Source organism: Juglans microcarpa x Juglans regia, chromosome 1D, assembly GCF_004785595.1.
Source record: "Juglans microcarpa x Juglans regia isolate MS1-56 chromosome 1D, Jm3101_v1.0, whole genome shotgun sequence".
Classification (NCBI taxonomy): Eukaryota; Viridiplantae; Streptophyta; class Magnoliopsida; order Fagales; family Juglandaceae; genus Juglans; species Juglans microcarpa x Juglans regia.
The window spans coordinates 46,023,392-46,037,131 of NC_054594.1; the positions used below are offsets into that span (position 1 = coordinate 46,023,392).

General features: G+C 35.0%; 2 protein-coding genes across 2 annotated transcripts; both read right to left on the reverse strand.

Moving 5' to 3' along the window:
* Positions 1-1,321: 1,321 nt before the first annotated feature.
* On the reverse strand, positions 1,322-3,606 carry LOC121263552. The gene is given in 3 exon segments (XM_041166507.1): positions 1,322-2,276; positions 2,279-3,382; positions 3,431-3,606. Coding segments are annotated over 2 exon segments (1,818 nt in total). The 5' UTR covers positions 3,312-3,382; positions 3,431-3,606; the 3' UTR covers positions 1,322-1,491.
* Positions 3,607-10,676: 7,070 nt separating this feature from the next.
* Positions 10,677-12,673, reverse strand: LOC121263558 (protein NUCLEAR FUSION DEFECTIVE 4-like). The gene has a single exon (XM_041166520.1). It carries the CDS (start codon positions 12,570-12,572, stop codon positions 10,758-10,760), a length of 1,815 nt encoding a protein of 604 aa, XP_041022454.1. The 5' UTR covers positions 12,573-12,673; the 3' UTR covers positions 10,677-10,757.
* Between the last annotated feature and the right edge of the window lie 1,067 nt (positions 12,674-13,740).

Consider the following 13,740-nt stretch of genomic DNA (forward strand, 5'->3'; position numbering starts at 1 on the left):
TTTTTTTATTCACTTTTTATGAAGACCTGCACAATACTTGTATATTTAAAATTTGTAAAAATTATTAATCTTTACCAAACTATGCACCGCATGAGCAGCTTACGAGTCATCCATCAAATTCATGGTTCTTACAAATTAAACTTAACGTTGGCAGAAATTAAAAACACGAATGCAGAACATGCATACAACACACGGCCGGGAGCTGGTAACGAAACTAGCTAATTGATATTTGAATTTTTGATCATGTAGCATGTATGTATCAGCTGAAATCTGAATTATCTAAATTTAAAACAGAATTGTATATCAAAAATGAGGCAATATAGAAAGTACTTCATTTAGATTAATTAGCTACAACTTAAAATTTTTTAAGTTTAAAAGAATATTGTCCATAAAAAAATAAAATAAAAGCAGATTGTACAGAGTGATAATGATTATTCTGAATTTTATAACAGTATCCAAGTACAGTGGAAGCGCAACAAATTTTAAAAGATTTAGACACAAAAATCATCTCATCTCATCTCATTTTATTATTATAATTTTTTTAAATTTTTATATAAAATATAATAAACAATTCAATTTTTTTAAATCTCAAAATAATAATAATATTTTAAAAATATTTTATTTAATTTATCTAAAATCATTTCATTTTAATATCCTTACCAGCCGATATCAACAGACATTTATGTCGTTTTGTTTTGCATCTCATGGGTTACATTGAATAATGTGGCCGGGCCATTTAGCAATGACAACAGTACGTCTCATGATCAGGACGTTATCGGGCTTTGATTACCTAATCATAGGGTTACACTACGGGGATCCAAATCGATCTCTTGCAGTTTTTCCCCCATAACCTTTCCGTTCTCTATGGCAATGATGACAAAAACATGGCAGCAAGTTCTTGGCCTTTGGAATCAACAGCCAACAGGTATTCCATTTGTGTAAAAACCGATATATGCATATCGTTGTAAGTCAAGAACTAGAATATATATTTCGGCTGACATATAAAATATGAGTAATGTTAGCTAAAAATTTTAAATAGATAAACTTCATATAAATTTTTTATAAAAAAGTGAGTCGACACACTAATAAAAAATACTTTTTTGCACTTTTTTTATGATAGTCTAGTTTTTTACAAGAATTTATTTATTTAAAACTTGTATAAATAATTGAAATATTTGATAAGAACGTTATTTTTTTTTATAAGCAACCATCATGCATCATCATTAATCGTAAAATCGAGTACTATCAGACAGAACCCTGAAATCTTCTTATAAACGTATAAAACAAGTACACAAGATCTAATTTTACAGGATAAAAGGGCATAAAAAAAAAGAAAAAAAGAAAAAAAAAAAGAGAGAGAGACTAAATTACAACATCGCAAGAAGTATAAATAAAGTGATCCAAATCTGTCGCTTATGGACATAAATTAGATCGATGGGTCATAAATGGCTCCCAAATTGGTTCCTTGTCCCTATCCGGACTTCATTATTGTTAGTTACGCTGTGCCAATTCTGTCTGTCGAACATGACCATTTGCAGCCATCGTGGTTTCAGTCTCGACAACATGATTCGCGTCCTCTCGGAACTTCTTGTAAATGTCGCTCTTGTAGAACTTCATGGTCCTAATCACCAAGATGAGCGAAACAAGTGTGCCAAAGAAGGTTACGGCGGCTATGATAATGAAAGACAATTTGAAGCAGTCAACCCCAGTGCAGTTCAAGTCCTCCCCGGGCTTCCTTTTGAGCCCCAACGCTGCCATATGCTTCTCTGCCTCCCTATCGTATAGATGCCCAGCAACCCTCACATTGAGCAAGTATGACCCAATTGGGCTAGCCACCGCTGCAAAATTGAACAGCGTAGAGTAGTACTTAAGCCCAAAAAGTTCAGAGATTATTGAGAAGAGCAGTGGCCATTGTGCACCAAAACAAAACCCAATAATCACTGATGCCACATAGATGCCGTTCGGGACGTTAAAGGCGATTAGGAGGTGACCCACGCAGGATAAAAGGAGGACCAGTGTGAGGATGAGAGGGCGAGGAAACTTGTACTTTGTTATGAACATTTCCGAGGCAATACCTGCGACCACACGTCCGAGATAGTTCCAAATGCTTACCAGAGACACAAAAGTACTTATGCTTCTCTTCTGGTATCCTAAGGAACTTCCTATCTGATTCAAGTTGTCTATCACCGTTAACGAGCCCCCAAGACCACAAATTGTTGCAATGAATATCACTAACATGTCGATGCTGAAAAGTGCTTGGAGTATGGTATAGTCCTCCCTCTATTCGGTGGCTGAAACATGGTCTTCCAACAAGAAACTTGTTCTTTTTCAGCTCCTGGTTCCGCAAGCGAAATTGTGGAAGTGCCAGTTTGTGGTGGATGGACAGGGCTCTTCGTCGGGGTTGCCTCTTCGGTAGTTATTTTCAATGATCCGGGATCGTTCAGAGCTTCTTTCTTGCTCTTCCAAACCTTATACTCGTCCATAATAACGACGGCAAGTGGGAGGAACAGCAAGAAAAGCACCACGGCTGCGCTTCCTCCATACTCGCTTTGTGTGAAGTCGACTCTTTTCTCTACTATAATCACGACCATCAAAAACCCCGCAAGACAAAGCGAGATATAGAGGAAATTATAGAAAAGTCTGATCTCGTTTGGCTGCCGAGTAGCCTTGATGACCCGAATGGTTCGAAGGAAAACCAGACATATAGCAGAAGGAAGCCACGCTATGAGCAAAATCAAAGACTTGGCGTCATCGACGTAGAGAGCATGGTAAACCTGAGTGATAACTGCGCCACTAAGACCCGTGTAACCCTTCAAAACACCAATGACGATTCCACGGCTTTCAGGGATGCTCTTTATGGCGGTGACAAGCGCTCCAGTGTTGACGAAAGGTTGTGAATTGGAGCCAATGCATATATACAAACACATTTGCCAGACATGGGGCTTGGCGATTCTTCCGGTGACGCTGAGCCAGATCATGAAGTAGCCAAAAAAGCTGAAAGACGCGCCCATAGCTAAGACCACCCACGGGGGTGTGATCTCATTGATAAGGCCGGAGATGACGCCGATGTTTGCGCCCAAGTCCTTGTAGAAGCTGATCAAATTGAGAGTGGTTTGGTCATAACCGAGCTTGGACTTGATCTCGCCGGAGTAGAGGCCGAAGATGTAGCTCAAGCCAGCAGTGTTCATGATTAGAAGAGACGCGAACATCATGAATCTCCGCCCCAGGAGCACTTGGAGGGTGAGGCCCTTCATCTCCGCAAACCGGCCTCCACCACCACCCCCACTACCACAGCATCCGGGAATCACCATATTTATTTCCCTTTCTCTTTCTTTCTTTCTCACTCACTACTTGATTATTGCCAAGTCTTTTGCTCACTTCTCTGGAGATTATACTGCCATTTTAACTACAAAGTCACGAGTCACTTCGAGCAGCGTTTTTGCCTCTTGCGGAGAAATACGGGTAAATAATCAATTAAAAAGACATTATCCAGTTGATACATTGATATTGATGCATCGAACGCAATATTAATATAACGAAACTCTGGCATTAGCATGCAGTACTAAAAGTACTGATATTTTATAATATAACGTCACGCAGTACGTAATATGTAGCAGTACTAGTGCTGATTTTACACATGGTGATGAAACAAAATTTATCAAACAAATTATACCCGTCTAGTCAACGTTCGGATTATATATTTGTTGTGTGTGAAAGGAAGAAAATTAAACATATCCTTTCAAGTTGGACTTTGGACGGGCAGGCAGTACCACTTGAAACTTTGTAATCTTGGAAAAATCCAGTTTCGTGTATTCTCTAATTGTTCTTATTTAATAGTGAATGATTTTCGTGGATGCCCATCAATTTTGACCGACAACAACTAGAGCCATCTGAATTATATGGATACTACTCGGTACCTCTTCGGTACCGAATTTTCGGTGGGCGTAGCAGCTGATCTCTTCATCACGAATATATATACACACTAGCAGAAGTGTAACGTGCAAGACACGTTTTCCTAGTTAGAAGAAAAAAAATATTATGGAAATAAATTGTCATTGGATGTTAGCCGTGAGCTTTCCTTGAGAGAAACATAGAAACAATATTTAAACACTATTTTCTATGTTTGGTTGGGAAAATAGCGCGATTCATCAAATGTATAAACCCAAACACTGATCGATCGAAGTACTAATTGATTATCTAGCAAAGTCAATGGAACTGCAATGTTTTTCTTTAATCATATCTACCAGTACGCAAGATTGTTATTTTCATTTGAAGCCTTCGATCATTGTTTAAAGTCATCATGAGTTGTCACAAAATAGTCATGCATGAAATTGGTTGAAAGCTCTTTAAGGACTCATGTAAGAATTCAGGAACGGTGTAAACAAACGACTTTAAAAAAAAAAAAACAGAGATTTTCAAAACTTCATTGTTTAAGCCTTGCGTTCCTTCTGATTCTCTTCTAAATCTGCCCAATTATTTCTTCAGCAACTGATTATATATTCAATATATTCACCTTTAATAATAAACATAAGCATAGCATAGAAAAGTACCATTTTCTATGTTTGGTTGGGAAAATAGCGTGATTCAAGTATTCAAGTACCAAACGCGCGTTATCAAGTGACAGAATTGACAGTTTCTCACATTGCTTAATCAACCAATAGCTTCCATTGGGAAGCCATTTAACAGTAAAAGAAGTTACACAAATAGAATAGAAATGATGCTCTTTTTTCCATGCCTAGAAATTTATTTTAAGAGACTATGAAACTAAAGTCCTATTTGGTTACGCAATTATGAGATGAGATATTTTGAATAATAGTAAAATTTTTGAGTTAAGATGAGATGAAATAATTTATTTTTAGGTGTGTTTGGATAATGAAATAAGATGAGATAGTTTTTAATTTTTTAGATTTGAAAAAGGTGTGGGTCTCACTGTTGATTAGAAAGCCGTAAAGTGTACTGTTCATTGTCAATATTCACTATTTATTACTGTTCATTTAAGTGGATGTTTTTAAAATTTAGAGATGAATATAGTGTGTGTAGATAGGAAAAATTACTTACAGGACAGATGAGATGAATCTGAATTGTGTAACCAAACCGGAGCTAAATGTTGATTTCTCTTCTCTACACTTTAGAGATAGTCATATTTTTCATGCCATAAATTTTCTTTTAGTAAAGTAACAAACTCATTAGGCACCATTATGAAAGACACAAGTAATATTATATGGAGCAAAACTCATTAACAACCAATAGCAATAAATAAACTCATACTTATTCCTCTCGCTTGTGTTTTGTTGAGATCATAATGTGTGTACATTGACTTTAGATTGATAGGTATCTTGCACCTTTGACTTTTTAATTTGGCATAAGAAGTGGAATATATTTACATAAGGATGAAGTTGTTTTTTTGGATGTTATGAAATATAATTTGATCATGACATGAGGTCGGTATGTTGGGGTTCTGAAAATAAAATTAAAAATGTTTGCTTAGGATACACTAAACATTACAAATTAATGTACACTAGATTTTTTGGACTGAAGCACACAACTGAAACTGAATTGTATATCATGAGTTTGGTTAGCTAAAAGGGCTTATATATACCTTCATCAAGCTAATAGAGACCCCAAACAAACTCCTCCATCTTTGTAAAGACGACCTTATTTTCTTGTGACTCTCCAGTAGTGGGGTTTTGATCTTCAGCAATTTCGCTGCTGGTCATGTTAGTGGTGACAAGAAGTGCAATTGCTTGAGGACCAAATGCCACCTCCTCCTCTTGCTTTTTAAGCATCACTTTCCTTGCTCTTTCTAAAGATTTATAAAGATCCTCATCGTCATCTGTAAAAACTAGATTTTCATCTTCCTCTACTTTAATAGGAAGAGTTTGTTCCAACCGCAGCGATTCTAATGCCTAGAGGTTCCCTATATTCCCTAAATCTCTAAATTCTAGGGAGTCAACTTAACTTTTTGACAAAATAAGCACTTCATCCGATTCCCTATTTTAAGGTATATGTTTAAGATTTGAACATTGACTCCCTATATTTGGGGAGTCACTATTCATTCCCTAAATAAATTTTTATATATATTTTATAGGGAATAGTTAAAGATGTAGAAATAAAATAGTAGAAAGAATAATAAAGAAATAATAAAAAATATTATTTTAATAGAATAGAGAAAAGATAGGAAATGAGATGTAGAGTTTTTTTAAAGATGAGTAAAATTTAAGAGAAAATTATAAGAAGTTTGATTTCTAACTAAAATTTAAGAAAAATTATAAGAAATCGAATGTGAATACTCTAATCCTTTTGTATATATAGGTTGACTGGAATGCATTGTTTCTCAATTCAGCCTCAGCTCTTTCTTCCTCCTCACTTGTGGCTTGCCTCAAGCTTTCATCCTTCTGGCAACAAGGAAATATATTCTTTATAAGAAAGGAAAATTTTGATTAAGATATAAATGATTCAAGCATGAAAAAAAGCTTAAAATAATCTTTTAGCGAATTACCTTTATGTTCAAATCAATCAATATATTGCTTGATTTGATATCTCAATGGACAACTTTAGGCTCAATAGCCTCATGTAAATAAGCCAGCTTGCAAATGTAATCATAAGTTTCAAGGAGTTGAAACTCGAGAAAAGGTTAAGTTATCAAATTAAGGTATGTATTTTTACGCCTTTAGCAGTACAGAGGAGAATTTTTATACGAGCTTCCAGAGTTAGATATCTATGTTGACGCATGGCTCCATGGTGCCACTGCTCTAAGTTGCCAATAACCCGACAAGGAAATAAACTCAATATATGTAAACTTAGCGCCAAAAGCTATCTTGCTTTCACTTGTGCGCACACACTCATAACCAAAGATTAAAATAAACAACATTCTGGATGTTCATTCACAATAAATGCACACGATCCGTTTCTTCTTGCCCTAAATAGGTGTTATCTCTTGTATATCATCTTATGTAATTTGGTTATGCCTATTATTATTAATACAATTGTTTACTTAAAAAAAATTGCACACAATACATATATGAATATAAAATATGTGATTTTCCTTTGTTTTCCTGTCAGCGATTAGTGGCAGAACTTGAAATTTGTTTGGGAGAAGCAAAGTTAAAACTATAATAAAATATTTTTTATTCTATTTCTAGGTCAAAATAATCTATAAGATCAAAATAATTTTGTAGAGGGGGCAAGATGATTTTTTAGAGAGGGGACCAACACAAGATGAGATTAATATAATCCTATTAAATTATAAAAAAATAATATATATATTTTTTTTTTCAAACTTTGGGGTGGCTATGACCCCCTGCCCCTTCATAGGTCCATCGCTGTCAACCATATTCTTGAGGAAAATATCCTTCATGCAATTTTATTTTTAAATGAAGAGAACATTGATAAATAGTTAGCTATACTAAATGAACATTGAGAGAAGACATAAAATTCACTATGACAATTCATTCATGAAGATTTGTTACAAAACAAAGTTGTGAACCTATAAGATTATTATTTGTGCCTAGAAACCAAGATGGAGTATAATGATCAGATATCACACACACACACATATATATATACATACACATACACATATGTATTTCTTTCCCATGGGAAACAAAACAAAAGTTAAAAAGAAATGCTAAATATATCACATGTTGTGCAAGTGATATGTATTTCTTTTGAAAAAAAGTGAGATCTATTATTAAAAAATTAAAATGATTCATGTGTTTTATATTTATTTATTTTTTAAAAATAAGTGAGCGTTGCTTACACATATTATAACTATAAATAATATCACTTCTTGAAATCAAAACGGGTCAATCGGTGATCATGTAGTTTGAAGGGGTAATTTATTTAATTGAAGATTAAATTCCTCCAGCTTTAGATGGCAAAAGTAGGTAGAAGAGGTTATACAAGTTGTGAAATTAGCTAGGCAATTAGCTAGAATATTATTAATTTTATTTCCCTCGAGGAGCTAGCTAGCTATAGATATATAAATATATAATTGCCCCCGGCCTTGCTGTATCGATATATGACCATACTTCATGCCGATTTCAGTGGATCCAAATCCAGCGATTCCACATGGTCGAGAGCGTTGAGCAATTGACAATTAACTACGTACCCTTGATCTCTACCGACCACTCATATTTTATATCTCAGAACTCGGAATATATGCATGTATGCTGCAATAATTTGCGTGTGATCTCTAGCTAGCTCGTCCACACCAAATCAATACTAAAATAAGTATACTTACTATATATTTAAAATGATCTAGCTAGCTAGATATACATATATACATATACATATATATATATATATATAGTTTTTATGGACACATAATCGATGTGTCTAATTGTCAAGTTCGCCCGTAAACTTTGTAGAACTTTCGCAATCTCATCATGCATATATATATATATATATATTGAACTTAATTTATATGAATTTCAATGCGTGATCAAAACCATTATTTCAAAGGAATGAAATTAAATTATATATATATATATAGAGAGAGAGAGAGAGAGAGAGAGAGAGAGAGAGAGAGAGAGAGATATAGATGAACAAGCTGATCGAGACAGCGAAAGTCCCACCATTCACCCCAGAGACAATCAACAATATTATTGTCCCGCTTTCCTAGCTAATACCTTTAAGTTGAGAAGACTCTGACTTCAGATTAATTGCTTTGAATTTATGTTTCTCGTTTGGTCCGACCGACAATAATAGATATGTGGTATTAAAAATAAAAAAATAAAAAAATAATTCTAATCCAAATCCTTCTGCATTATCAAAGCAGACTCGTGAATCAACAAAAATGGCCAGCCCAAGTTGTTACCGATCGAATGGCCTAGTAGCCTAGCTCATTACGTATTAAAAAGTAATTTTATATATAATTGTGAAGTATATAAATATCGCGTAATCGTTTTAAAAAAGAATAAAATTTATTATTAAAAAATTAATTTTTTTATGTGAATCTTATAGTTTATTATTTTTTACAAAATTATTATATAATAGTTATACAATTTATAATTATAAATATCTTTTCTCAAAGATCAACTTCTATAGAGTGCCTGCGTGCCGTGGCCTATTGAAAACTTCATTTTCACGTGTGGGCTCAGCTTTGTTGGATCGACAGGTACGTTTTTGTAGTCAAACCGTCCAATGTTCCCGCTGCCATTTTCTTTATTGAACATTAATGCTATTTATAATTAAATTGATGTAAACATACCCTCTGTTATTAGTTATATGATCTATTATAATCCTAAAAATAATCAAAATTATAAAATTAATGCTAATAGATGTGAAAAAAACTTTCGCATCAATAATATATTTGGAGTATCAAAATTTATAAATAAATTTTCTTTCTTAATATGAAGAAATAAAATAAAGAGCATATCAACTCTATAAAATATTGACAGACAATCTTTTCAACTCTTATATGAATTAAATTATCGTATAGAATATAATTTTATACCTGAAAGCGAGTTGATTCAATTTCTTTTATTTTTTTCCTTAAAAAAAAGGGAAACTACAAATGATCAAACAATAAAAATCACAAAAAGTATAAAGTCTCGTTTGGTTCAGATGAAATATTTTATTAAAAGTTAAATTAAATATTATTATAATATTATTTTTTATTTTAAAATTTGAAAATTTTAAATTTTAAATTATTTATTATATTTTATATTAAAATTTTAAAAAAATTATAATAATTAAATTAGATAAAATGAAATAAGATAAGATTATTTAATTTTATATACGAAAATGATCTAAATTAACCAAACCGGCCGAAGAATGGATGACTGGCCAGCTCACCATCAGTGGGTTCTGTCTCCTCGTAATTGCCTCTGGATTAATTGAATAATTCAAATGTAAGTTGACCGGTGTCTAGTCATCCTTCTGGATTAATTATTCTTTTATTGTCGATAATAGTTCTGAATATTCAAAAGCATCTTCATCCGTCTAAAAAAACAAACCTCTCTCTCTCTTATTTGTTTTCTTTACAGTAAAAAAATAAAATAAAATACTTGTTCGGCCAACAGTGTATGATCATTGATCATCATCCACCAGCCGCTATATATTTTATTCCGACTAAACTTATAAAATAGTATGAGACAGCTTTTATTCCATATGGAAGGAAATTTATGAAATAAAGGCTGAATCATATAACAAATTAAGAGATAACATGTCTCTCGTTTTCCAAATTAAATTCTCATCCGAAGAAATATATATATATATATATATATGAAGAGAAAAACCTAGAAAAAAAAAAGAATTTATAAGACAATTAAGAGATAATTCTTGATATGTCACTGATCCTTTTTTTTTCTTTTAATTTGCGGGGGATATTTGGAGTAATTCGTATGGGAAAAGTAAAGAACTAAAAGAAAAACAATATTAAACCCATTTTGTATTAAAAATAAGAGTGCTGCTACTATATCGTCTGAGCAGCATTCTATTTGACCGTTTGGTCAAATTAACATTTTTATTCTTATTTAATTTTTTGATTTATATTTTTTTATTCTTTTAAAATATTTTTAAAAATATAAAAATATATCAATACATTAATAATTAATTTTTAACTATTAAATAAAAAAAATAAAAATATAGAAATCATCAAAATAAAGGAATAAATTAAGTCGGCAAAGTAGTAGCATTTTTCTAAAAATAAACCCGAGTTTTTGTTCCGATCCTTATCAAATAAACATGATATGCGTGCCCATGATCTGTCTCTTCCTTCTAAGATCTTTTTACTTTTGTACGTTGTCATAAAGTCAACGGCTCTGGCCAGCACCATTGGTATCCAAGGATTTTCCAGCCATCGCGACCTCCTCGGTTGCTCGCGCCTCCTCCCTGAACTTCTTGTAAATGTCACTCTTGTAAAACTTCCTAGTCCTGAGCACCAATACGAGGGAAACAAGCGAGCCAAACAACGTCACTGCCGTAATTATAACGAAAGACAGCTTGAAGCAATCGACCCCAGTACAGTTTAAAGCCTCCCCTGGCTTCCTCTCGAGTCCCAAAACGGCCAGCTGCTTCTCAGCCTCCCTGTCGTATAAATGTCCAGTTACCCTAACGTTGAGTATATATAATCCAATTGGGCTTGCCACTGACCCAAAATTGTACAGAGTCGAGTAGTATTTAAGGCCAAAAATTTCAGAAATTATTGCGAAAATTAACGGCCATTGTGCCCCGAAAGTAAACCCGATGATTATGGATGCCACATAGAGACCGCCAGGAGGATTAAAAGCAATCAGAAGGTGACCAACACAAGCGAATAGGAGGACTAGAGTGAGCAGGAGAGGGCGTGGGAATTTGTATTTTTTCAAAAGAATTTCGGAGACCAAACCCGCCACCACCCGCCCAAGATAATTCCATATGCTTACAAGAGAGACAAAGGTGCTTATGCTGCGAGCTGGGTATCCGAGCGACGTTCCCATCTGTCCCAGATTATCTATGGCCGTTAAGGTGCCTCCAACGCCACAAATTGCCGAAAAGAATAGTATCAACATGTCGATGCTGAAGAGTGTTTGGAGTATGGTATAGTCCTCCCCTCTATCCGGCGGCGTAAATATGGTTCCCCAACATGAAACTTGCTTTCTTGCATCTCGTTCAGGGGCCAAATTGATTGTCTCTGAAGTACTACTGCAGGCTTGGGGAACGGAGAGTTCAGTACTAGTTTCCGTGCTCGGCTTCTCGGTGATTATTTTCAGCGCCTTGGAAGAGTTATTGACCGATAATTTCTTGCTCTTCCAAAGATTACGCTCCTCCATGATAACGACAGCAAGCGGAAGAAAGAGCAAGAAAAGTGCCATAGCTGCACTGCCACTGTACTCGCTCTTCGTCAATGTAGCCTTTTGCTGTACTACAATCATGATCGTCAGAAACCCGGCGAGGCCAAGTGATATATATAAGAAATTATAGAAAACTTGGATCTCGTTCTGTAGCCGATTGAACTTCATGGTTCTTATAGTTCGTAGAAAAGCGAAAGATATCGCGGCCGGAAGCCATCCTATTAGCAAAATCAATGATTTTGAGTCGTTACCATAGATAGCATGGTAGAGTTGGGTGAGTATAGCACCACTAAGGCCGACGTATCCCTTTAGAAGCCCTAACACGATCCCGCGGCTTTCTGGGAAGTTCTTCACGCAGGTGACGAGTGCTCCAGTGTTGGCAAAAGCGGTTGAATTTGCCCCAAGACAGATGTACAAGCACATCATCCATACGTGGGGCTTTGCCATTCTCTCGGTCACTGCCAGCCATATCATTAAGTACCCAAAGAAGTTCATGACTGCACCCAGTGATAAAACAAACCACGTTGGTGTGACCTCGGCGATGAGGCCGGCTGGGACGCCGACGTTGGTACCAACGTCCTTGAAGAAGCTGACCAAGTTGAGGGTGCTCTGGTCATATCCGAGGACGGATTTGAGGACGTTGGAGTACAGTCCAAATGCGTAGGGTGTTCCGGCGGTGGACATGATTAGCAATGATGCGAAAACCGAGAACCATGGCCCTGTGAGCACTTGGGTAATGAACCGCTTCTTGCTAGCCAGGCCCCCTCCACCTCCACTTGGTCTGGCAGCCTCCATTTCTTTCAGTACTCTGTTAGTTGCACCAAACAGTACTACTTGCGACTTTTTTCTTGAAGAAAAAACTATAGTTATAGACACAAAATACGTACGTGTGCATATGCGTGAGAGACTCTGAGACATATATAGACAGAGATTGCAGCTTTATCGCTTTAAAAAGAATAAAACAAGTAGATCAGTTTGGATTGATCGAACAATACTTCAACTTGATTGCTTCCCAGCTTGCTTCGTCATATATAGTAATTTTTAACGATCAATAATTTACTTGTAAACTTATTTATTAGGTGTGTTTTTGGACATGAATTTCATCTTTTCTTCTTTCATCATATATAGCTTAACGAGGCCTCGGAATATAAAAATGTTAAGAGCCAACTTTCAAATATTGTGGTTTCACGAGAAGTAGCTGGAGTTTGTGGCATTGTGCACTCGTGAATTTCCATGGTACTGTATTATATTAATGAATGGATGAACCAAGGAATGATCATATGACCCAAAAGTAACAATAAAAGTACAGACCAGACCATATGCATGCAGGTCACAGATCAAGATCGACAAGTTATATATATAAGGAAAACCCGCTCCCGAAGGAAATATTAAAGGAGTAGAACATGTTGGAACTTCATGCAATATGGTTCTAATTAGGCTGCTTAATTGAGTCTTGGTCGTCAAATACTGCTGACCTTGTACATAATCTAAAAGTCAGCAAAGAATTAGATCAATGCAAATTTCTTTAATTAGTCCTATATATATATATAACGTGTAGGAAGCGGCCATGCATTCGGCTAGGTCTTTAGCGCCGGAAAAATAAAACAAAACTACATATACTTTATATTTGTAACTGTGCATGATTTTCCTCCTATATAAGCTAGATAGGTCCAACACAATCCGTCACCTTGACTGTAAATTAATATATATGAGGGCTGACGGCCTCCGTTTAACTCTTGCACCCAGTTATCCACTTCATCACAATTTTCTTGACTGGGTAATGGTCTAAGATTAAAAGAAGAAGTTATATACAAGTTTGAGTGAAGGTCAGAGAATCCATTCATTGGACAAACATGGATAAATACGAACTTCGTAGATCACATTAATAGATCAAGACTTTACGTTAATTTAACGAGTAATGCTACTCATCATCCTAACTTTCATCATCTTTTCATCATCTTAT

Excerpts from the sequence above, each read along its gene's own strand:
- LOC121263558 (XM_041166520.1), bottom strand. The coding sequence starts at position 12,572 with ATGGAGGCTGCCAGACCAAGTGGAGGTGGAGGGGGCCTGGCTAGCAAG.